Raw genomic sequence first — 21,230 nt, 5'->3', positions numbered from 1 at the left:
TTTTTCCAACGTATTCAAGTATAAACATCATAACCGTGTCACAACAGCAGTTATAATGTATATTATCATCAATATGTTAGCTTACCAATAGGTTAAAGTGTTATTAAAGTGCTGCACACGCCCACACTTATGGCCACTAAGGAAAGGTCACTTTAAGAATAGTATAGTATAACTGAGATTGTATAATATAGCATGTACAGAAAGACCCAGTGCCTCATCCGTAGCTAACAGTGTATTGCACTACCACAGGACCTAGCATGTCCTACCATGCTCTGTAAATAACTTATGTACATATACCGATATGCCCTACTCTGTTTACTTGTTTTATTGCACAATGTCGTTCTATTGGATTCTATTATATGTTATTACTAGTAGGGATGCTCGATATTGGCTTTTTTACCTATACCGATATTGTCCAACTCTTAATTTCCGATACCGATATCAACAGATATCACATTTTAATGCCGATATCGGCCAATAATATCGGACATAATTTATATAGAAATGTAAAAAAAAAAATTTAAAACCGATACAGATATTTTCCGATATCACATTTTAATGCCGATATCGGCCGATAATATCGGTAGGCCTAGGGAGGCCTAGGTACTAGGGATGTCCGATATTATCGGCCGATATCGGCATTAAAATGTGATATCGGAAAATATCGTTTTTTTTTTTTTTTTTTTTTATATACATTTCTATAACCTTTATTTACCCAGGCAAGCAAGTAAGAACAAATTCAGATTACATTTATTGTCAAAAGTATGCATAATGTTGTGTTAATTCCACAACAAGAGATATGTAATGTTAATTACCTGAAATTATTCCGTTTTTGGGGGGGGGGGGGGGGGGGGGGCCTGCATATATCGGTATCGGTTGATATCGGTATCGGAAATTAAGAGTTGGACAATACCGGTATATCGGTATCAAGCAATATCGAGCATCCCTAGTTATTGCTATTGTATTATGCACATCGTTGCGGGCAAGACCACCCGCATTTCATTGTATACTCGTATGCCGTGACAAATTAAAAAAACTCTTGACTCTTGACTATTAGATAGATTTTAGTTTGAGTTTTTCTATTGTTTTGGTCGCGAAAGTCGACCATTTTGGAAAAACTGAACGTCGGGAATTGTAGTTTTCTTGACGCCATTTTGAAGACGACACCGAGAGCTTTCGATGAGCGTTGGAATTTTTCCGAACGACACTTCCCAAATGCCTCTATGGGGCTTCAAGCTAATTACTTCTGTATGCATAATTTTTTAAAGGGGAACTATCTTACTATTCCTTTCACTATTTGGGCAATTTTACACAATTCCTGCGAGTCTATGGAACACATCTGTAAGGTTTCTTAAAAAAAAAATTCATTGTTTTGTATTTCTAATCAAGTAGCCTACTCTAAGGGCATGCGTCCACCTAGCTCACATTTCCAGCTGAAAAACGCTGGCAGTACGCCGGTAGTTTTGGGATGAAGCGCATCTTGTAGCGAGATGACAGAGAGAAAGAAATCTAGCGACAGCTATCTTTTTATCGTATTTTACTGCCGCGGTTTTGCACATATAGCATATTTTAATACACTTTATTGTATATTAATTATATATATAGTTATTGCCTGACACCACAGTTCGCCCTTTGCTTTTTATTTGCTTTTTATTAGTGTATTTGTGCCCTCATACTGCTCCTGTCTCTTGTGGGTAGACAGGCAGGCAACTCCGGTGTCGGGTTACAAACAGAGTGGTAGATATGATTGGCTGTGATTGGTTGTCTGAAAATGCGCTCAGCGCATCGCTCTGAAAAGTTCAGAAAGTTTCAACCTCTAAACGCCGGGTGCGGCCGCACAAAAAAACTGAAAGGCGCTGAAAAAAGAAGCCGACTGCAGCGCATTTCCTATAGGCGGCAGCATGTGGCCGCATACGCTCTGTCCTCATTGGGAACAATTGACAAAAGACGCTTGCGCCCAGAAATATGCGGCAGGTGGATCCAAGCCCTTAAGCAGCATTCACTTCAAGATTTCAAGCTGTTTTGGGCTGGGCTCCACCCATAAGCGTTTTGAGTGACAGTCACCCACAGTCTGCAATGGCAGACAGAGAGAGATATAGAGAGATTGAGGGGGATACAGTGATATGCGAGTGGAGAAGCTCCTGCCCTGTGCGCATGGTCGGGAGGTTGTGTGTAAATGCGTGTGTGTTTCCCCCGAGAGAGCGAAGCTCCTGCCCCGCGAGCGGTCGGGAGGTTGTGTGTAAATGCGTGTGTGTTTCCCCGAGAGAGAGAGAAGCTCCTTCCTCGTGCGCGGTCAGGAGGTTGTGTGTAAATGTTCCGTGTCCCCCTCTCTATCTCTCTCTCTCTATATTTCTCTCTCCCCCTCTATCTCTCTCTCTTGCTCGCTCGTTCTCTGCTGTCTCTGTTGGCACCCGCGCACGTCAACCCGTTTGAGGAAGTGTCTGTATTTCCACTCGCTCTGTTGTTGAGTGAATGGTTGTGCTACAACCATAGAGGGGGAGTTATTATGCAGATGAGTGTTGTTGGACGTCCAAGATACGCTAAGTTTCAGATGACTCAGTTCAGTGAGGGAGAATATTTTGAGATGTGAATTGGAAGAATGCGCCAAAATATGAATTGGAGACATAGACCCCATTAATATAAACCCACATAGCTAGAAAACAATGCTAAACACTGGAAAAGGCCATTTATAAGATAGTTCCCCTTTAATATCTCTTATTACTCTGGATAATAAACCACAAAACCTAACGTTATTGGCATATATGGGAGCGCAGTTAGTTTGTCTCCCCTATTTCTAGCATGTACGGTAGCAACAATCGGATTTGAAATTAGTTTCAAAATGGTGGCACCCTGGCAAAAATAAAAAAGCTTTAGATTTCATTATCTGTTCTTATGCACGCCTGGTGATACTAAATCCAAATTGAACTCGGGCATTTGAAATATAAGATTTGGCACAATCCATATACCGAATTGGCTATAATAAGGTAATTTATAAGCTTGCTATTCTATATTCTATAATAATATTTCAAATTGCATTGGTCCGGATGGGAGAATTCAGTACTGTATCTACAAAACCTTGTGTTTAATCATCTTCCCTTTATTCATTTCCTTAGATTTTGTGTACACATGATCTCAAGAAGGTACTGAACGAGATTAGTGGCAGTTTTCCATGTCTGGTCATTTTTAGCATGGTGTTATTCACTGTCAAAGATGCAAAGAAAAATCATAATTCATATTCTCCTTTGTTTCATCACAATTTAAGCAAGCCTAGTAATAGACACAATATTTCTGACACTGGGAATACATTCACTGAGGTCCATAGATGTCCCTAGATACCAATAATATGCAAATGGCCCTTGTAGAAGTGGAGAAATATTCCATTTACTTAGGTATGTATTTTAGGTGGATTTTCAGAAAATAGGGCTCCAGGCTTAAGAGTTTAAGAGGTTAACTCCTCCCCTACATGTGTGTGCCCCCAGGAGAACACACACAGGCTGACCCTGTCCATGGGTCCGGACGACACCTACCTGGAGAAGCAGGCCCAGGCGGAGGAGGAGAAGCTGCAGCAGAAGATCCAGGCTCTCTCTGACAGCGACAAGAAGGACATCTACGAGAAAGGTCTGTGAACGGTGGCCCGTCTTAAAGCCTGTGCACCCCACTGTCCGGTTTAATTCATTGTGCTAAGCTAGGCTAATGTGCAGCCAGATAGCTTTCTACTTAACGCACAGAGAGGAAACTGGTATCTATCTTCTTGTCTCTCTCTGGAGAAATTTCCCAAAATGTTGCCGTGTTCCTTTTAACACTTTGAGCGCCAGCTATTATCCTCATCCTGTTGTCAATGGACCACGCTAAAAGATAGGCATTATCACTGTGACTGTGTGTCACAATGTTTGCAGAGCTATATCTATATTCTATATTATAGCTATGGAGACAATACTATGGCTTATTTGACAGTCAATATCTCTCGTCCAACATGTAAAAAGGAGTACATTTTCTTCATGTATACGTTTGCGTGTTATCCCGTGGTGAATATTGTATAGTTTCAGAGTGATCCAGACTAATTCCTGAAAGCTGAGTTATGGAGCGCTATGTGAATTTTGCTAAAGTCGTTCACGTTGCTCGCCTGGAAACGTTACTATTTCAAAATCAAAGGTATATTCATTCGTTTTTTGATGCTCTGATCGTCAGCAAAGGCATACGTTTTGAATACTACATACATTGATCGTTGCGATCGATGTGAAATCATTGTTGGATCAAAGTAGGATTGATGTCATATAGTCCTTACCTTTACTAGGAGGTATCCCAAAATGAATATTCCAATTGTCTGATCGTGATTTCCAGTATTGATGTCCATCGGGTCCCTGACATGAAATGGCACAAAATATGCATCAAGTGTGTTCCAAGCGTTCCAAGTTGCTCGAATGAACCGTTTCACTTGCCCGAATCCAAATTCTCCGCCCGGATCATATAAAATGTAACACACAGTGTGAAATAAGGTTTCAAAGGGTAGGCGATACTGCCACCTAGCAGGATTCGGCCGGCATTGTACTCTCGAGGTCTCAGAATGAGTTCCAATGGTAACACAGAGGTCCGTGAGAGTGTATAGGATATTAAAATCGAAAAAAAACAATCGAAAAACTTAATATTACATTTTTGGCACTCAACGGTTGGCAAGCAAACACGTAATATTACGTGATTGGCGCTGAAAGTGTTAAAGGAAGTGAGATATTCAGGGAGCGGCTAGGTGGTGCAGTGGGCAAGGCACTCACCAATGCTGGAGATGCTGGGTTCGAGCCCAGCTCTCCACATTGTTTTCAGTTTGGCTGGTCGTCCGTACTAATACAATTTGCAGTGGGGGAGGGAAAACTGAGGGGTGGGGATCGGACGTTGTGGACAGCGACTCCTACAGGTCGGTTGGTGCACCTGCGCAGTAGAATCAAGAAGCGATGGGGGCGGCGCCCCTCCAAAGCGCAGACCCCTGACGCTGAAAGATCGCGCCGCGCAGGTGAAAAGATGCGACGGCTGCTACCTCGAGTATCGGAGGGGACTCGTGCTATGTATGGCTTCGTCCACATTGCAGCCGGCTTGTGGGAGGCAAGAAACGGCGTTCGTGACAGGGAAGGGTTGAATTGGACGATACGAAATTGGGATGGGAGAAAAATAGAAAATGGGAGAAAAAGTGGATCAAAAAAAAAAGGAAGTGAGATATTCAGAAAGACAAGACGGCTCCTGATTTACTCTGTTTCCAATTAAATGGAAATTTAATTGGATTAAGATGAAAGTGACAGGAGGAGGATGATGTGACCCGGAGGAGAGCAGACCTCTAGTGAACCGCAGATTCTATTTTCTCAACTATTTTCAACTGTAGTAGTAGAGGTAAGAGTTGAGGAAACGGTGTCTGGAGGTCTGCTCTCCGCCAGGTGACTCAACCGGCTGATCTCTCGAGACAAGGAACATGTAGGTAAGTCTTGTGTCTGATTTATTACATCCTCTTCACTGCAGAACGATAGGATTCTGGTTAAAGATCAACAAAATAAAACACTAACCCTCTTACTGTCTTATACTATCATGCACTCTTCCTAATATACTTATGTCTTTACTACTATGCACTCAACACTGCAGCACCCAAGTTTAAGCACTGTTTGATGAACATTGTTATTGTTATTACTCAGCTGTAAGAGTTGTACCCTTCCTGCTGACTTGTCATACAGAACTTGTAAGTCGCTTTGGATAAAAGAATCGGCTAAATGACTCAATTTAAATGTAAAAATGCCCCCTTTTAGGATACTTATTCATTTTAGGATACTTATTCCAGGATGAGTTTTCTTTCTAACAGCAGCATGAACAGCCCTCTTAACTTTCATATTTGTACTACATCACTTAGCTTTACTTGAGGTGTTTTTCATACTAATGGACAGTGTTTTTCCGTAGGTTTAGAGTTGCTGAAAGCTCAGAGTGAGATTCAGGATGCCTCCTGTCTCCCTGCTCTCAAGGTGTCCGACATCCAACCCAAGATAGCAGCCACACCGGTTGAGATGGGCAGTGCAGGTACGGTATAGTGTATGAACATCATCACACTACCAGCTACCAGGCCAAATGCACCAGCTACCAGGCCCAAATGCTGGGACATTTTGGCTGTGGCTGGCAAGTCTATAATGTACTACTGTATATCCTGTTTTGGTATTTAATCAATTGTATCGATTTTAGGAATCACTTTAGCTGCTGAGAAATTAAACTGGTCCACTAGCGACTGTGGCCATGTCAAAAAATAATTTGTTTCACTCTCTTAGTTGTAGAATTAAAAGATTGGAGAAAGAATAAGAAAAAAGTATTTTAATTAGTCAAAGGGCACATTTTCTTAAAAGGTTTTAGTTAGCATGTTACGTTGTTGAGTTGCTAAGACTTGTGTGTGTGTAGGATGTGTACCTGTACAGTACTGTGAGCAGCCCACCAACGGCATGGTGTACTTCAGAGCCATGTGCAGCCTGAACACACTGCCAGAGGACCTCAAGCTCTACGTCCCTCTGTTCTGCACCCTCATCACCAAGTGAGTCGCTCTGAGAGGTGGAGGGGTGTGTGTGTCCGTGTTTTCCTATCCTTGTGGGGACCAAATGTCCTAACATAAAGGGTAAAGAAATTATATTTCGGTCCTTTTGAAGACTTTGGTCAGACCTCAGAAGGACAAGGGGCTATTTTGGGTTAGGTTAAGATAAGGGTTCAAGTTAAGCATGTACTTAATCTACCATCATGCACTCTTCCTAATATATTAATATATGTCTATTACTATGCACTCAACACTGCAACACCCAAGTTTCAACACTTTCATGAACATTGTTACTCAGCTCAGCTGTAAGAGTTGTACCCTTCCTGCTGACTTGTCGTACAGAACTTGTAAGTCGCTTTGGATAAAAGCGTTCAGCTAAATGACTAAATGTGTGTGTGTGTGTGTGTGTGTGTGTGTGTGTGTGTGTGTGTGTGTGTGTGTGTGTGTGTGTGTGTGTGTGTGTGTGTGTGTGTGTGTGTGTGTGTGTGTGTGTGTGTGTGTGTGAACCAGGATGGGCTGTGGGGCTCTAGATTTCAGGCAGCAGTCCCAGCAGATGGAGCTTAAGACGGGAGGCATGTCTGTCTCCCCCCAAATCATCACTGACTCCGCCCACATGGACACATACGAACAGGTCAGGACCGCCAAAATCCTTTTCTTCAAAGTAACTAGTAACTGATTGGTTCAGATAAATGTAGTTGAGTAAAAAGTACAATATTTCCCTTGAGATGTAGTGGAGTAAAAGTATAAAGTTCCCCAAAATAAAAATACTCTCAAAGTACAATTAGCTCACAATTGTACTTAAGTACAGTACTTGAATAAAAAGAATTAAGTTAGTTACTTTCCACCACCGATTATGCTACTATGAAAACAGAACAAGTCTTTATTTTAAATTTTTAATTTTTTTCACTCTGCCACCATCTTGATAACGGATAAGACCTGAGCCCTATCTCCATATCTCAGAATCTGTCTTAATATTTGTCTTAAGTCACTGGTACATTTACTGATGTTACGGAATTGTTAATTTGGTCAAAAAGGACAATCTTCCACTTATACCAGCTTCTACACAGGCGCCAGTCAGCCGGGGCTTGAATAACGTAGCTACCAGGGCAACAACACTAACGTTAGCTCCGCGGTCAGCCAGGGCTTGACAACATCCACAGTTGGTGCTGTAAGGCCAGGCATCATGACATGTAGCCATTGAAAACGATGGGGGGTTTGGAGCTAAACTCAATTGGAAATCATTAGGACACATTTTAAAGACATTTTGAAAACTCATATTTGAGGTCAAAATACAGCAAATTAACATTTTACCCAACATAAAATCACATCAGGTAGTTTTGTTGTTGCTTCAAAACGACCACAGAGATCAGTCTCCTCCTTTTATATAGACTGTCTCTGATAATGAAGTTCACGTCTTAATATGTGTATCTTAACACATTGACCGCCAGCAGCAGGGGGCGCTGATCCTCCTTCAGCGCCAGGTCTTTATTCAATGGATATAGTTTTAGAATGCCAAACTTGCGAGTCCTAAAACTATATTTTATATTATAGCTATGGATCTAATAACGCCGTCGAATGTCTGTGAGTTGCTTCTGGTCAACATGCAAAAAACAGATTGTTTCCGTACATTTCCGTTTCATACCATTTTGAATATGAGTATAGTTTGAGTGATTCTGAGTAATTCCAGGAAAAGACGAGAAAAAGGCATTTTAGTGTAATCCAGTCATCATCACGTTTGTAATTTTTCGGCTGATTATCTAATCATCCTGAAATCAACGCTAGATTATCATTATGTCTCCTCGTTAGGGCTGCCGCGGTATTGATTTTGTCCTTACAGCATAAATTTGCGAAGCCATTCAAACCGCTGCGGTAACCGCAATAATTATTTTTCTTTTAAATGTAATGTTAAAATAATTGGTTCCTAAATAAACTTTTCGAATGCATTTATTTCTGTAGTAGTCTATTCTTTATAGCCTCTAGTCTAACATTACATGTCTATCTTTATTCCAGTGTTGTCATTAAAGAGGACGACTTGCAGCAGGAATATTGGTTGAAAACAGCTGGCTGTTCTTGAAACTGCTGGTCGCGACTCGCAGTAGCTAACGTTAACCAAAACGCTTGGTTCAATAACTAACTAGGAATTAATTGACTGTTCTATCTATCTGCATAACAGATAATAACATCATGGAATCGTTTGTTCAACCCAGTGGCCAGCGAATTAACACCAGCTAAAGCTAGTGATGGATCCGGTTATTACATGGGACTTACTCAAGAGTTAAACTGCTCACTGAGCCCTATCGTTACATTAGATAGCCAACAGTTTAATCCCTAACGTTATGTGTAGCTGGCTATCTTTCAACACATACCATAACAGGATGTACCCAGCCAGAGTGCATTTTAGCTTATTCTACCAGGTGCCGCTTTCTACTTAAAACCAGATTCTCAAACATAAACATAAAGACGGACAACACACTCATCACAGACAAGCTAGATGTAGCCAATTACTTAAACATTTTCTTCACAAACATAGCCACAACACTGGTAAACAAACTACCCTCCCACTCAGGGCATTATGGGGTAGAACACATAGTAGCTTACTACAAAAACCTAGGGGTCCGCAAAGACGACTTCAAACTGGAAATGGTAACAACAGATGAGGTACTCAAAAAACTGAGCGCCCTCCAACCTAACAAGGCCACTGGCCATGACAACATCCCCTCCAAATTCCTCAGAGACTCAGCAGCCGCCATCACCCCAGTCATCACACACATAATAAACCTCTCCATAAAACAGGGACACGTCCCCAAGGACTTCAAAATTGCGAGAGTGACCCCATTGCACAAAAAGGGCAGTAAATTAGACCCAGGCAACTACCGCCCTGTTTCTATTCTTACCTCCATCTCGAAAGTCATGGAAAAAATAGTCTACGAACAGATTGAAAAGTACCTAGCGGAAAAAAATCGAATCTACGAATTCCAATCTGGCTTCAGAACATCCCACTCCACTGACTCATGCCTTCTCTATTTGAACGACCACATCAAACAAGAGGTGAACGCGGGCAAATACTGCGGCATGGTCATGCTGGACCTACAAAAAGCCTTCGACACTGTCAATCACTCCATTCTGATTGACAAGCTAAAAGCAATGGGTTTTGATAGTCTATCAGTGAGATGGATGCAATTCTACCTAGAGGGGAGAGAACAGATGGTGGAGGTAAACGGTACCCTATCCCCCCCCCCCTCACAGTGAGCTGTGGTGTTCCACAAGGAAGCATACTAGGACCGCTACTGTTCCTAATTTATGCAAATGACATGTCGTCAGCTTGTGACTGCAACTTGTTCTTGTTTGCAGACGACTCAGCCCTGCTGGTCTCTGACAAGAACAAGTTACAGGTTGAAAAAAACCTCAGCTCGGAACTAGGCTAAATCTGCATATGGCTCGCTGATAACAAACTATCATTACACATGGGATACACATGGGAAAAACAGAGTCCATTCTCTTCGGTTCAAATATCAAACTCAGCAAGACCGACGGCTTCTCAGTTACAGTGGGTGACAATATTGTCACAAGGAAAGATGAAATTACCTACCTGGGCTCCATCCTAGAGGCTAATCTTTCCTGTGACAAAATGGCATCCAATGTAATAAAAAAAGTCAACCAACGAACTCGATTCTTGTACCGGGTCTCCTCTGGTAAACAAGAACACCCTGAAGACTCTGGCAGGAGCACTCATACAAGGGTACTACGACTATGCTTGCACCTCATGGTACCAAAGCACCTCAAATGCGCTAAAAACTAAATTACAAACATCTCAAAACAAACTGGTCAGACTACTGCTTGACCTTACTCCTAGAACCCACCTCACCCCTGCCCACTTTGACAACCTAGGATGGCTTAGAGTAGACGACAAGAGTACAGCAACTTGCAATGGGCCTGGTCTACAAGATACACTACACGACCAAGGTACCCATGTACATGTCAAAATACTTCCCAAAGGTCAGTGAATACCACGATCACAACACCAGAGGGAGCTCCACAAATCATGTTAAACCCAGATTCGGCTCAAACAAGGGACTAAACACGTTTCGCAATTGTGCCACATCAATGTGGAACGCCCTACCCAACGCTGTAAAGGAATGTGAATCACTACCCACTTTCAAAAACACTCTCAAAGAACACCTATGGGAGACTGCAATTCGAAACTGGCCCATGTAAATGTCTTAACCCAACCCCCTCCAATGTACAGTAAATGACCAAGTATGGTTGTCAATATTCCAATGTACAGTTTTGCTTGTACAGTGTGTGTGTCCCCCCCCCCCCCCCCCACCCACCGAACCACCTCCAATGTACAGCCCCCCCACCCACCCCACCTACCCAACCTCCCCCAATGTACAGTTTTTACGTCAAATGTATATACTCTTTTCTGGACTCTTTTTGTATCACAAACAGTACTGTATTTGCAAATCTGGTATGTCATAAATGTATAGATGTAGCAGTACTGTATATCTGTATGTCATATATGTCCTGATGAATTGAAAATGGGGGACCCTGATGTAAACAAGACGAAAGTCTTTCTCTGGTCTGCATCCCCTTAACAATTGTGTGTATTGAGCTGTACTGTATTGTACCCATTCTGCAATCTGTTAATAAAGTTTTCAATCAATCAACCAACCTGTTACATAGCACAGAGCCAACTTGCTAACGTTAACTTGGGCAACTGCGCTCAGCACACACACACACACACACGCACACAATATGGCATAACGTTACTGCTCCAGAACAGAACCAGAACTTACCTGTCCTCGCTAACCGTGACCACTCAGTCTTTCGGGATCAAAACGGCAGCATTTACGGCATCCGAATGCCCTTCGATTGGGTTTCGCTACAAGATCCATGTTTTTAGCAGATTCAAAGAGAAAACTTTCCTTAGCAGCAAAACACGTTCTGGGGTTCGATCAGAATGTTAACTGCGCAACTGCGAGTGGAACGCATGGCGTGAAGAAAATATGCTTTACACAACTATAATTATTATTATTATAAAAAAATTTAAATAACAGCCGGTGATGCGGTAATCAGCTTGACTCTGCAGTGGGCGTGACGTGATGGTGACACCGCGATAATGCCGTGACCGCGGCAGCCCTACTTGTGCATACATGAAATGGCCCTCGTAGCGGGCCCCCCCCCCCCCCCCCCCCCGAGTGTTCTTACCTTGTCTCTGATGTAATGCAAAAAAATAATCCAATTATCTGATCGCCATTCCAGTTATCCACAGCGATCCTTTCCCCAACATTAGAGTGTTACACATGAACGGGCGGGCGGGGTTAGTGTTCCATGCCATCGTTGTAAAGGCCTGCCTCGCCTGAGTATTTAAACCCCGCCCCCACGGCTCAGATCGGCTCAGAAAACACACCAGACCGTTTCCAATGAAGTGGAATAGCTCCGCAAGGCAGTAGAGGGCGGTGTTGACCGTCTGCCAGCTCAGACACATTCATCAGGGTCTGCAGAGGCTGCAGCCATGAATTATGAATAGATATAGCGAATAAAAGAAATAACTCATAAAAACGAGTTAACTCGTTTTTGGCGATATTCGCATGGCGGGCAATAACGAGTTAACTAGTTTTTGGCAATTAATGTGTTAAAGGGGACATGTCTTGCTATTCCTTTCACTATTTGGGCAACTTTAAACAATTCCTGTGAGTCTATGGAACACATCTGTAAAGTTTTTTTCAACAAAAATTCATTGTTTTGTATTTCTACTGAGGGGGATACTAATAAATTTCGCCACGGGGGGGCATGATCCCATGGGACAATGCATTGGTAACTTGTTTCAAATGACAATATATACCCCTGTGAATATTATTGCATGGATCGAAATACGGGCGCGCGTGTGGGAGTCAAAGATATTTTGACAGTGATATGCGAGTGGAGAAGCCCCATCCCTGCGCGCCGGTCGGGAGGTTGTGTGTGTAAATGCGTGTGTTTCCCCCGAGAGAGAGAAGCTCCTGCTCCGTGTCTCTCTCTATCTCTCTCCCTTTCTTTCCCCCTCTCTATCTCTCTCGCTCGTTCTCTGCTGTCGGCACCCGCTTCTTGAGACGGAATTCCGTCCATTTGATTCAGAGTTCCGTCCATTTGATTCGGAGTCTGACGGATTTCCCGTCAATTGGCTACCTGGTATAATATGATTTGTAGATGGATACAGATTGAAACTAAATTGAGCCAATCAGGCGTCAAATATCATGAAAAAGGGAATCTTTTTTTTCTACCGCGGCCACGCCAAGCAGTCATGGCGAGCAATAATGGCAGGACGCACGCAGCGACTCGAGAAACAGGATTACGCTAATAGTAGAAAAAGTTTCAGTCAAGCGACCTGCACAACCCCGCCCCCACACACACACCCGCTACTGCATCAAAGTTACTTATGATTAACAAAGGCATTCGTTTTGTGGCATTAACGTTATAGTTACACGTTCAATAACATCAGCGTATTTACCCGAACATATAGCATTGTTGTTGGTCATTCATAGCTCAGTTCCTTCCTTTGCTCAGAGCCCGTACTGAATTGTACCCATTCTGCAATGTGTTAATAAAGTTTTCAATCAGACAAATGTATAGAAAAGCTTTTATTATAACATTCGTTGCAGTAAAATCATCATGCCTCGTTTGGTCATCCTGCAGAGCGCTGGTAGTCTACTCCGGTAAGTTTGTTATTGATTCTCTCGTCTAAATCAATGGCGGACTTCCCGGAAGTAAAAAACGAATAAGGGCTTGCCGATTGGTGGTAAGAACAGCAGAGGCGGGTGCAAGCGGTGTGACGTAATTGGCAGAATCGACTGTCAATCAAAATTGTTCACGAGATAAAGCTGGGAACGAGGTTACCATCTACCTGCATTGCTTTGGTTGGTTGGAAGAGATAGTGCTCTCTTATTAAAACTCATAAACAAGTCTTGAGCAAGACAAGTTAGTCTGTTAGGTTATGAAAGCCAGTGAGTATTGTATGACTCAGACTTCAGCAATAATCATGACTCATGAGCATTATAAAATAAAAACACACATGGCATGGTGGAATACCATAAAGTACCATAAGTAAGTAAAGAGGCCTATGTTCATATCGGTGAGCACAATTTGTAACACAAAAAGAGAGACGTGTAGCCTATTTATTTATTTAATATTTTATTTATTCATTTTATTATTATTATTTTATTTGTTGCCATGCCTAAAATAATAGTCAAGCATAGGGCTAAAACTTGTTCATAAACAATAATAAAAAAAATTGTTATATGGTTATAATAAAAGCTTTTCTATAAATTTGTCTGATTGATTGATTGAAAACTTAACAGATTGCAGAATGGTTACAGTACAGTATGGCTCAATACACACAATTGTTAAGGGGATGCAGACCAGAGAAAGACTTCTTGTTTACATCAGGGTCCCCCATTTTCAATTCATCATAACATATATGACACGCATGACATACAGATAGACAATACTGCTACATCTTTACAATACAGTATTGTTTGTGATACAATAAGAGTCTAAAAAAGAGAATATACATTTGATGAAGAAACTACATTGGAGGAGGTTGGGTGGAGGGGGGAGGACTGTACATTGGAGGTGGTTGGGTGGGGGGGGGTTAACTGTACATTGGATTATCGACTAAACCGAAACAAGTAGGCACCCTTAAAACGCTAACGCTATTAAAAAAAATACAGTGGAGGTTAAAATAAGAATATGACTTGACCTGAAAAATCAGTCAGGAGATTTTTTTTTGCTTTAATCCCTGGCTACAACCATAGAGGGGGCGTTACTGCAGATCAGCTCCATGCTACGTAGGATAGCGAGTCAAATCAGAATAGCTTAGTTCACTGGGGGAGGATATTGTCTCAACTGAATTGGAGCAATCCGCCAAAATGATAATTAGAGACACAGACCCCATTGATACAAACCCCCATTGCTAGGAAACAATGCTAAATACCGGAAAAGGCCATTTATAAGACACAGGACCTTTAAATGTGTGTTAACACTGCCGTTTACTAAGTAATACACACTGCATGTTTTCTATAAACTCTCTCAACAATGTAAACATTTTATGAAAATGATCAACACTTATTTTACTATTGCACTTAATGTTACATTTGCACTCTGGTTGGATGTCAAACCTCTTTTTGTTGTACTGTACTTGTGCTGTATAATGACAATACATTTTAATCTAATCTAATCAAATGTAATGTGGCAATTACTTCTTCTGTTTTGTTTTTTAACCCACCAGAAAAACCTGTTGAACTATTGGGGACTTTTTTATTTTTATTTTTTACTTCTCTTAAATTATTATTATTAGACTTTTAGTTCTCTTTCCTATTCTACTTTTTTGGGGGGATGTGTTGTACAGTATAAACAGGGTGGTGACAACATAACAAACAAATACACACAGCCATTACACTCACAGTACATGCATACTTATGAAAAACAAACAAAAGAAAACAAACAAACTAAAATAGGAGGTGCATACAACACTGTAACAATTATCAGACCCATACGACTTGTATCTAACCATAATAGTCACCCAAACACATTTGGCTTATCCGTGACAGCAGGCCGAGACTAGAGATACGAGGTGAAGCATTAGCATTAGCAATTCATGACAGACTTATTTAGGCTTCTCTCGGATTACTTAAAAATGTAAAATAAGTAGACCTTATCTCACCCCTCAGATTCAATAAACTTCTCCCATCTTTCCAGTGTTAGATCTTTCCAGTGTTAGATTTCTATCACAATCAGCCAGTATCACCACCTCTTCATCTGTTGGCTCGTGTGGTTTCTGCGTTGTTTATCTCTTGATCTTCTCATACCAGCTGTACATCGTGGTCATTCCCCTTTAATGCAATCCATAATCATAATAATTCACCACCGTCAGACGTGTTACCTTTCTTGGAAAACGTTTATTACATAAACAAAGCCTCTGTAATCAGATGGAAACCAATTCTGTAATTGTCCTTGAAAAGTCTTTGAAAGGAAAACTAAATTCATTATTCTATCGTCTCTTCTGCTTTTAGTCCAATGGTGGTTGAGGCCTTGTTGTTAGCCAAAACTCTTCTTTGTTAGCCGAAGCTAGCCTCCTCGAGGCAGGGGTGGCCAACCCGCGGCTCGCGAGCCGCATGCGGCTCTTTGCCCGTCAATGTGCGGCTCTTCCATCCATAAAAAAAAAAAGTATAATAATTTGTTTTTGTAATTTTTTTTTTATGTCACTCATTCCATAAGGACATAGAATAAACATTTAATTTTTTTTTTTAATTTGCATGTTCTTGGTATCTGAATCTAGGGACATATATGGATCAGTATCAGAAATAGTGTGTCTGTTACTAGGCTTGAGTAAATTGTAATGAACTAAAGGCGAATATCAATTCTATTTAAAAAAATATATACATCTTTGACTGTGAATAACACCATGCTAAAATTTACCAGACCTGAAAAATCTAAGCAAATGAATAAAGGGAAGATGATTAAACAGAAGGTTTTGTAGATACAGTACTGAATTCTGCCATCTTTTTTATAATGTAAATTTCTCCACCATTTTTCATCGTATTGCAACACAGTTTCTCTACCTTTCTGTGAACGTCTTGCAAAAAATACTAACTACGTTCTGTTTTATGGCAATAACGTTCAGGTTTGTGGGAGATAATCCCAAAAAATAAGAGAAATAAAAAAGTAAATCCAGAAGTCAGATGATTGACAGGGGCTGGTGTGAGCTGGGTAGGGTAGTTTTTTCGAAATTCGAAAGCCCTGAGTCTCTTCCTTCAAAAGACTACACTCATTTTTGGCTGTGCCACTTCCTCCTGTCAATATGCGCCGGTTTCCGACTCGATGCCCTTAGATTTCTATAATCTTATATGTCACTAATAACAGTTAAAATAATTGGTAAACAAACGTAATGCTGAAAATATACACTTTTACTGTATATCTCGGGCTTAAGAGGTTAACCCTGTGAGGCCTAAATTAAAAAGACATTAGCAACTTCAGAGGGTGGGACATATAAACACATTTACTATCAAATAGCATTGTGAGGCTGAACAACAGGACCAATAATGACTATACATGTGCTTAACATTTTTTAAATAAACATAATTTTTTTTAAATGGCTAAAAGTGATTTTGTAATTTTGCAACCGTGGGTCTCACAGGGTACTTTTAACCCTGTGAGGCCCAAATAAAAAAGACATTAGCAACTTCAGAGGCCAGAGGGTGAGACCTATAAACACATGAAGGGTGCCGTGACTGAAAAAAAAGTTGAGAAATGCTGGTATATGGTGTGGCTCTTTGTGGTACCACAGTCATTTTTGTGGCTCTTAGTCTCTGACTGGTTGGCCACCCCTGCTCTCGTTAGTGCTCGGTCTCTCTGTCCACATCTGCTCGTATCAGCCTTGCGTCCTGTTCTAACTTACACCCGGAAGGAACTCCACATTATAATATTCTCGGCATAGCAACGACAGGCCCGGCCTCTCTTCTCGTTGCTATGTGACATGCTGTCATGGCAACTGCTATTCACCTTTAACACACATTAAACGTCTGTCCTATTGATGTCAAACTCTCTCTGACCATTCTGCCTGTTCTCAGTCCTTATCAGTTGTTATGTGCTGAACGACCTCGACATGCACACACCCTGCCTGCTGCTACCACACTGACTCTCTCTGACCGCCTCCTCCACCACCTCTACCTCTCTGACCTGGCTATAAGTAGATGCTGTCATCCACCAATATTTAACACTATATACACCTTGAAAAACCTATATTTCCTTCACCAGTTAACTTTGATTGTCAGTATTATTGTTCCTTCCAAAATATAACGGTGTGGCACTGACTTTGTGGAGTTGGATTCTCACGTCCTTAATGAGGGTTATTAGTTTGTAATTTCACCAGATGTTTTATTTTTGCTACAGGGGGTCCTCCTCCATTCGTCGTGTCTTGAAAGGAACCTTCCGGACATGTTTCACCTGTGGGGCGACATATTCAACAGGTACAACATCTGCCAGGAAGGGACGTCGAGAAGACTCATAGTGGTCACATTGTATTTGAAGGGGGGTGTTCATAACTCTGGCATAACACTGTCATAAACATCAAATTTGCCGTGGATGTTCATGAATGTTGATGTCGATGTCAAAGTTGTCATGACAACGACATCCAGGACATTGTCAACTTTGCGTTGAAAATTACAGGATTAACCAAATGACACCTAACGGCAACAGTCAGTCTGTCAGACGTCATGTCATGTTTATGACAGTGTTATGCCAGTTATTTGGGGACGAGGGACAATATCTACTATTTTCTACTAGGCATGTGTTTTTCGTGAGGCTTCTTAAACGATCCCTTCTTAGATTATTAGGAAATTGGAGAAGTTATCATCCATTGAACGTTGGACCATTTGTGCTCTTCCCCAGCCCCCACTTCGATGACATGGAACGCCTGAGGGTGCTGGTGATGATGTGCGCTCAGGAGCTAGCCAATGGGATCTCTTACTCTGGTCACATGTACGCTATGACTCGGGCGGCCCGGAGCCTGAGCCCATCGGCAGACCTTCAGGAGATGTTTGGCGGGATGGACCAGGTACATTAGTAAAGTTTCAAGTTCTTTATTTGTCAAATACACAACAATATAGGGGGCATTGCAGGTAATGACATTCTTGTGTTTCGAGCTCAAACTCAACAGTGCAGAATTAGAAACATCAATGAATACAAGAAGGGTAACAATAGGTAGTAGTAGTAACATCAAATAAAATATAAGAGGTACGATAAAATAGTAAATTATTTACAGAGCGTTGAGGGAAATCGGTGGTTTTTCAATGTATGTGATGTATAGATTGGGGGGAGATGACCACGTCTAACGGTGCCGGGTCAGAGAGATCGAAATGTGCATGGTTTGCCTTAGAAGAGGGTGATGGAACGGTGGTTCAGAGCGAGCAGGAGTCACTGAATAGCAGCACACTGAGCAGGGGATGTTGACATTCCAATCTGGAACACAGTGATAAGAGCGAGTGTGGGCCCAGAGAGCAGGGCGGAGAGAGGTTCATCTTAATGAAAACAGTAATGAAACGTTTTGAAATGTGTGAAAGGTTATTAGCAGTTGTGATGACAGCGCGGCACATGACAACCAGAAAGGGGTGGGCTATCGTTGCTATGACGAAGATCCTATAAAGCTGACAGTGTTTCCGGGTGTAAGCCAGACCAAGAGCGGCTAAGGGCAGACTACAATCTGACTAGAGACTCTCTCCTCATCACGGGGAAGGATGCCACATCATTATTAGCTTCGGCTACCACGAGGATGGTCTTGGCTAACGGCCAGGCCTGACCACCATTGGACTGAATAGCAGAAGGACGATGGACTGAACACACCGAAAGATCATTAGAATAGATTTTACAAGGACAATACGAATTGGTTCCCATCTGATTATGATGTCTCTGTTTATGTAAATAAACACTGCTTCTCCTTGTAAGGTATTACGCTGTGTCAAAGTGTCGAATTCTTACGAAGGTGGAGAATTATTATGGTTTGCGGATCGCACTAACGGGGAGAGATAAGGATTGTATCAGCCAGTATATGAGACGTCGGCACCATTAAAATTAGGAGGAGTGGATGGAGAGCCAAACAGACGAAGACGGGATACTGGCCAGATTGATCAGAATCTAACAGCGTGTAGTGCATGTCATGATACAGTGCAGTGCAGTGTCTGTCCAATAACAATACCGTAAGTAGTAGTACAGCCTTTGGTGACTTGTAGACGATGACAGAAAGGCAGCCTTTGGTAACTTGTAGAAGATGACAGAAGGGCAGTCTTTGGTAACTTGTAGAAGAGGACAGAAAGGCAGTATTTGATAACTTGTAGAAGATGACAGAAAGGCAGCCTTTGGTAACTTGTAGAAGATGACAGAAAGGCAGTCTTTGTTAACTTGTAGAAGATGACAGAAAGGCAGTCTTTGGTAGCTTGTAGAAGATGACAGAAATGCAATCTTTGGTAACTTGTAGAAGATGACAGAAAGGTAGCCTTTGGTAACTTGTAGAAGATGACAGAAAGGCAGTCTTTGGTAACTTGTAGAAGATGACCGAAAGGCAGTCTTTGGTAACTTGTAGAAGATGACAGAAAGGTAGCCTTTGGTAGAGAAGAAAGGTAAAACAAATTCAGACGTCATCATATAATCTTCTCAAATCAATGAGTAATTGTGTTTTAATAATCGTTATTTCAATATCAATCAAAATTATTGTGATTGTGATTTTTGCCAAAATCAGTAACTATTAAATCACTATTTATAGACCATTTCTATGTCTGTCTGGTTGTCTCTCAGGTGAAGTTCATGAAGAGGATAGCTGAGATGTCAGACCTCACCCAGGTCCTCCGCACACTGCCCAGGATCAAGAGACACCTCCTAAACCCGGAGAACATGAGGTGATGGATACATGTCATGTAGACTAATATGTAGGCTGCCCATAAGAGTTTGTTGTACAGTTTAATCTAATTTAATAGCTTTATAGAGCAGAAAATGTTTAAGCATGATACTTATGAGCATAGGAAACAAATCTTTCCTGCAAATTCAAATTGGCCTGTGTTCAAGATTTTGTTTCTAAATCTAATGAATTATTCATACATAAGAATGATAAACAGCCTGATTATGAAATGTGCAAGCTGTTTTGCATAAGGAGGAATGAGGAGCATATAGCGCTCTAGACGTTACAACTAATCACTGAAGGTTATAGATATGTAGGCGTTAAGATCTGGAACGCTCGTCTGCTTTACCAATATCTATGTTTGGACGAATAACGAATTAAAATTACCATTTTACCCAAGTTCTTGTATTACTTTCAAATGCTCCCATTACCACTATCGAACATGTTTTATGACAAACTTGACAGATTGTTTTCAATGTTCATATGGAATGATATCGCGCCTAAAGTTGTTATATCTACCATATGAGAGACTTCAACTTCCTAACCTCAGATGGTATTATATGGCCGCCCAGCTGACCACAGAATCAACACCTCCAGCCTGGATGAACATCGAACAGGAGTCAGTTCCAGATCTACCATTAGATTTATAATTATACTCTTCAGACATTAGAACATTGAAGAAACATACTAAAAATCCTTTTCTTAAAAATACAATATTAAAAAAGATATTGTGGTAAAAAACATTGGATCGACGGGATCGTTTAGGGTTCGTTTTATTTCTTTGCAGGACGCTACTGTAAGGGCAGGCATTTATTTAAAAAAAAATATATTAAAGGGATGCTATTATTAGTCTATGAAAATCTATAACCACTGGTCGACTTCCTTCCTTTAGTTGGGCGACAGTCCTGTGATGACACTGTACGTAATGAATATCTTGTGTTTACACTTCATGTGATCTAACTCGATGCCATTTCTCATCCATATAGGTGTGCGGTCAACACCACTCCCCAGAAGATGTCTGACGCCGCTGGACAGTTGGACACTTTTATGAAAGACATCAGCGGCAACAGGAAGGAACGCAAACCTGTCAGACCTCACGTCATGGAGGTATGGGCTGTGATGTGTTAGTACTAGACATTAGGCCTGTCAGACCTCACGTCATGGAGGTATGGGCTGTGATGTGTTAGTACTAGACATTAGGCCTGTCAGACCTCACGTCATGGAGGTATGGGCTGTGATGTGTTAGTACTAGACATTAGG

At 41.4% G+C, this 21,230-nt stretch overlaps 1 protein-coding gene across 1 annotated transcript in view; it reads left to right on the top strand.

Annotated features, from left to right (window-relative positions):
* Positions 1-21,230, top strand: part of pitrm1 (pitrilysin metallopeptidase 1) — a 77,656-nt gene that overhangs the window by 38,129 nt on the left and 18,297 nt on the right. The window contains exons 14-21 of the mRNA XM_084313076.1: positions 3,480-3,618; positions 5,932-6,048; positions 6,418-6,547; positions 7,055-7,175; positions 17,474-17,550; positions 17,972-18,137; positions 19,871-19,971; positions 20,957-21,077. Of these exons, the coding sequence (XP_084169202.1) occupies positions 3,480-3,618; positions 5,932-6,048; positions 6,418-6,547; positions 7,055-7,175; positions 17,474-17,550; positions 17,972-18,137; positions 19,871-19,971; positions 20,957-21,077 (972 nt within the window). The remainder of the gene's footprint in view (positions 1-3,479; positions 3,619-5,931; positions 6,049-6,417; positions 6,548-7,054; positions 7,176-17,473; positions 17,551-17,971; positions 18,138-19,870; positions 19,972-20,956; positions 21,078-21,230) is intronic.

Source organism: Notolepis coatsorum (assembly GCF_963971535.1).
Source record: "Notolepis coatsorum genome assembly, chromosome: 4".
Lineage (NCBI taxonomy): Eukaryota > Metazoa > Chordata > Actinopteri > Aulopiformes > Paralepididae > Notolepis > Notolepis coatsorum.
This window is presented reverse-complemented; position numbering and strand designations above follow the sequence as displayed.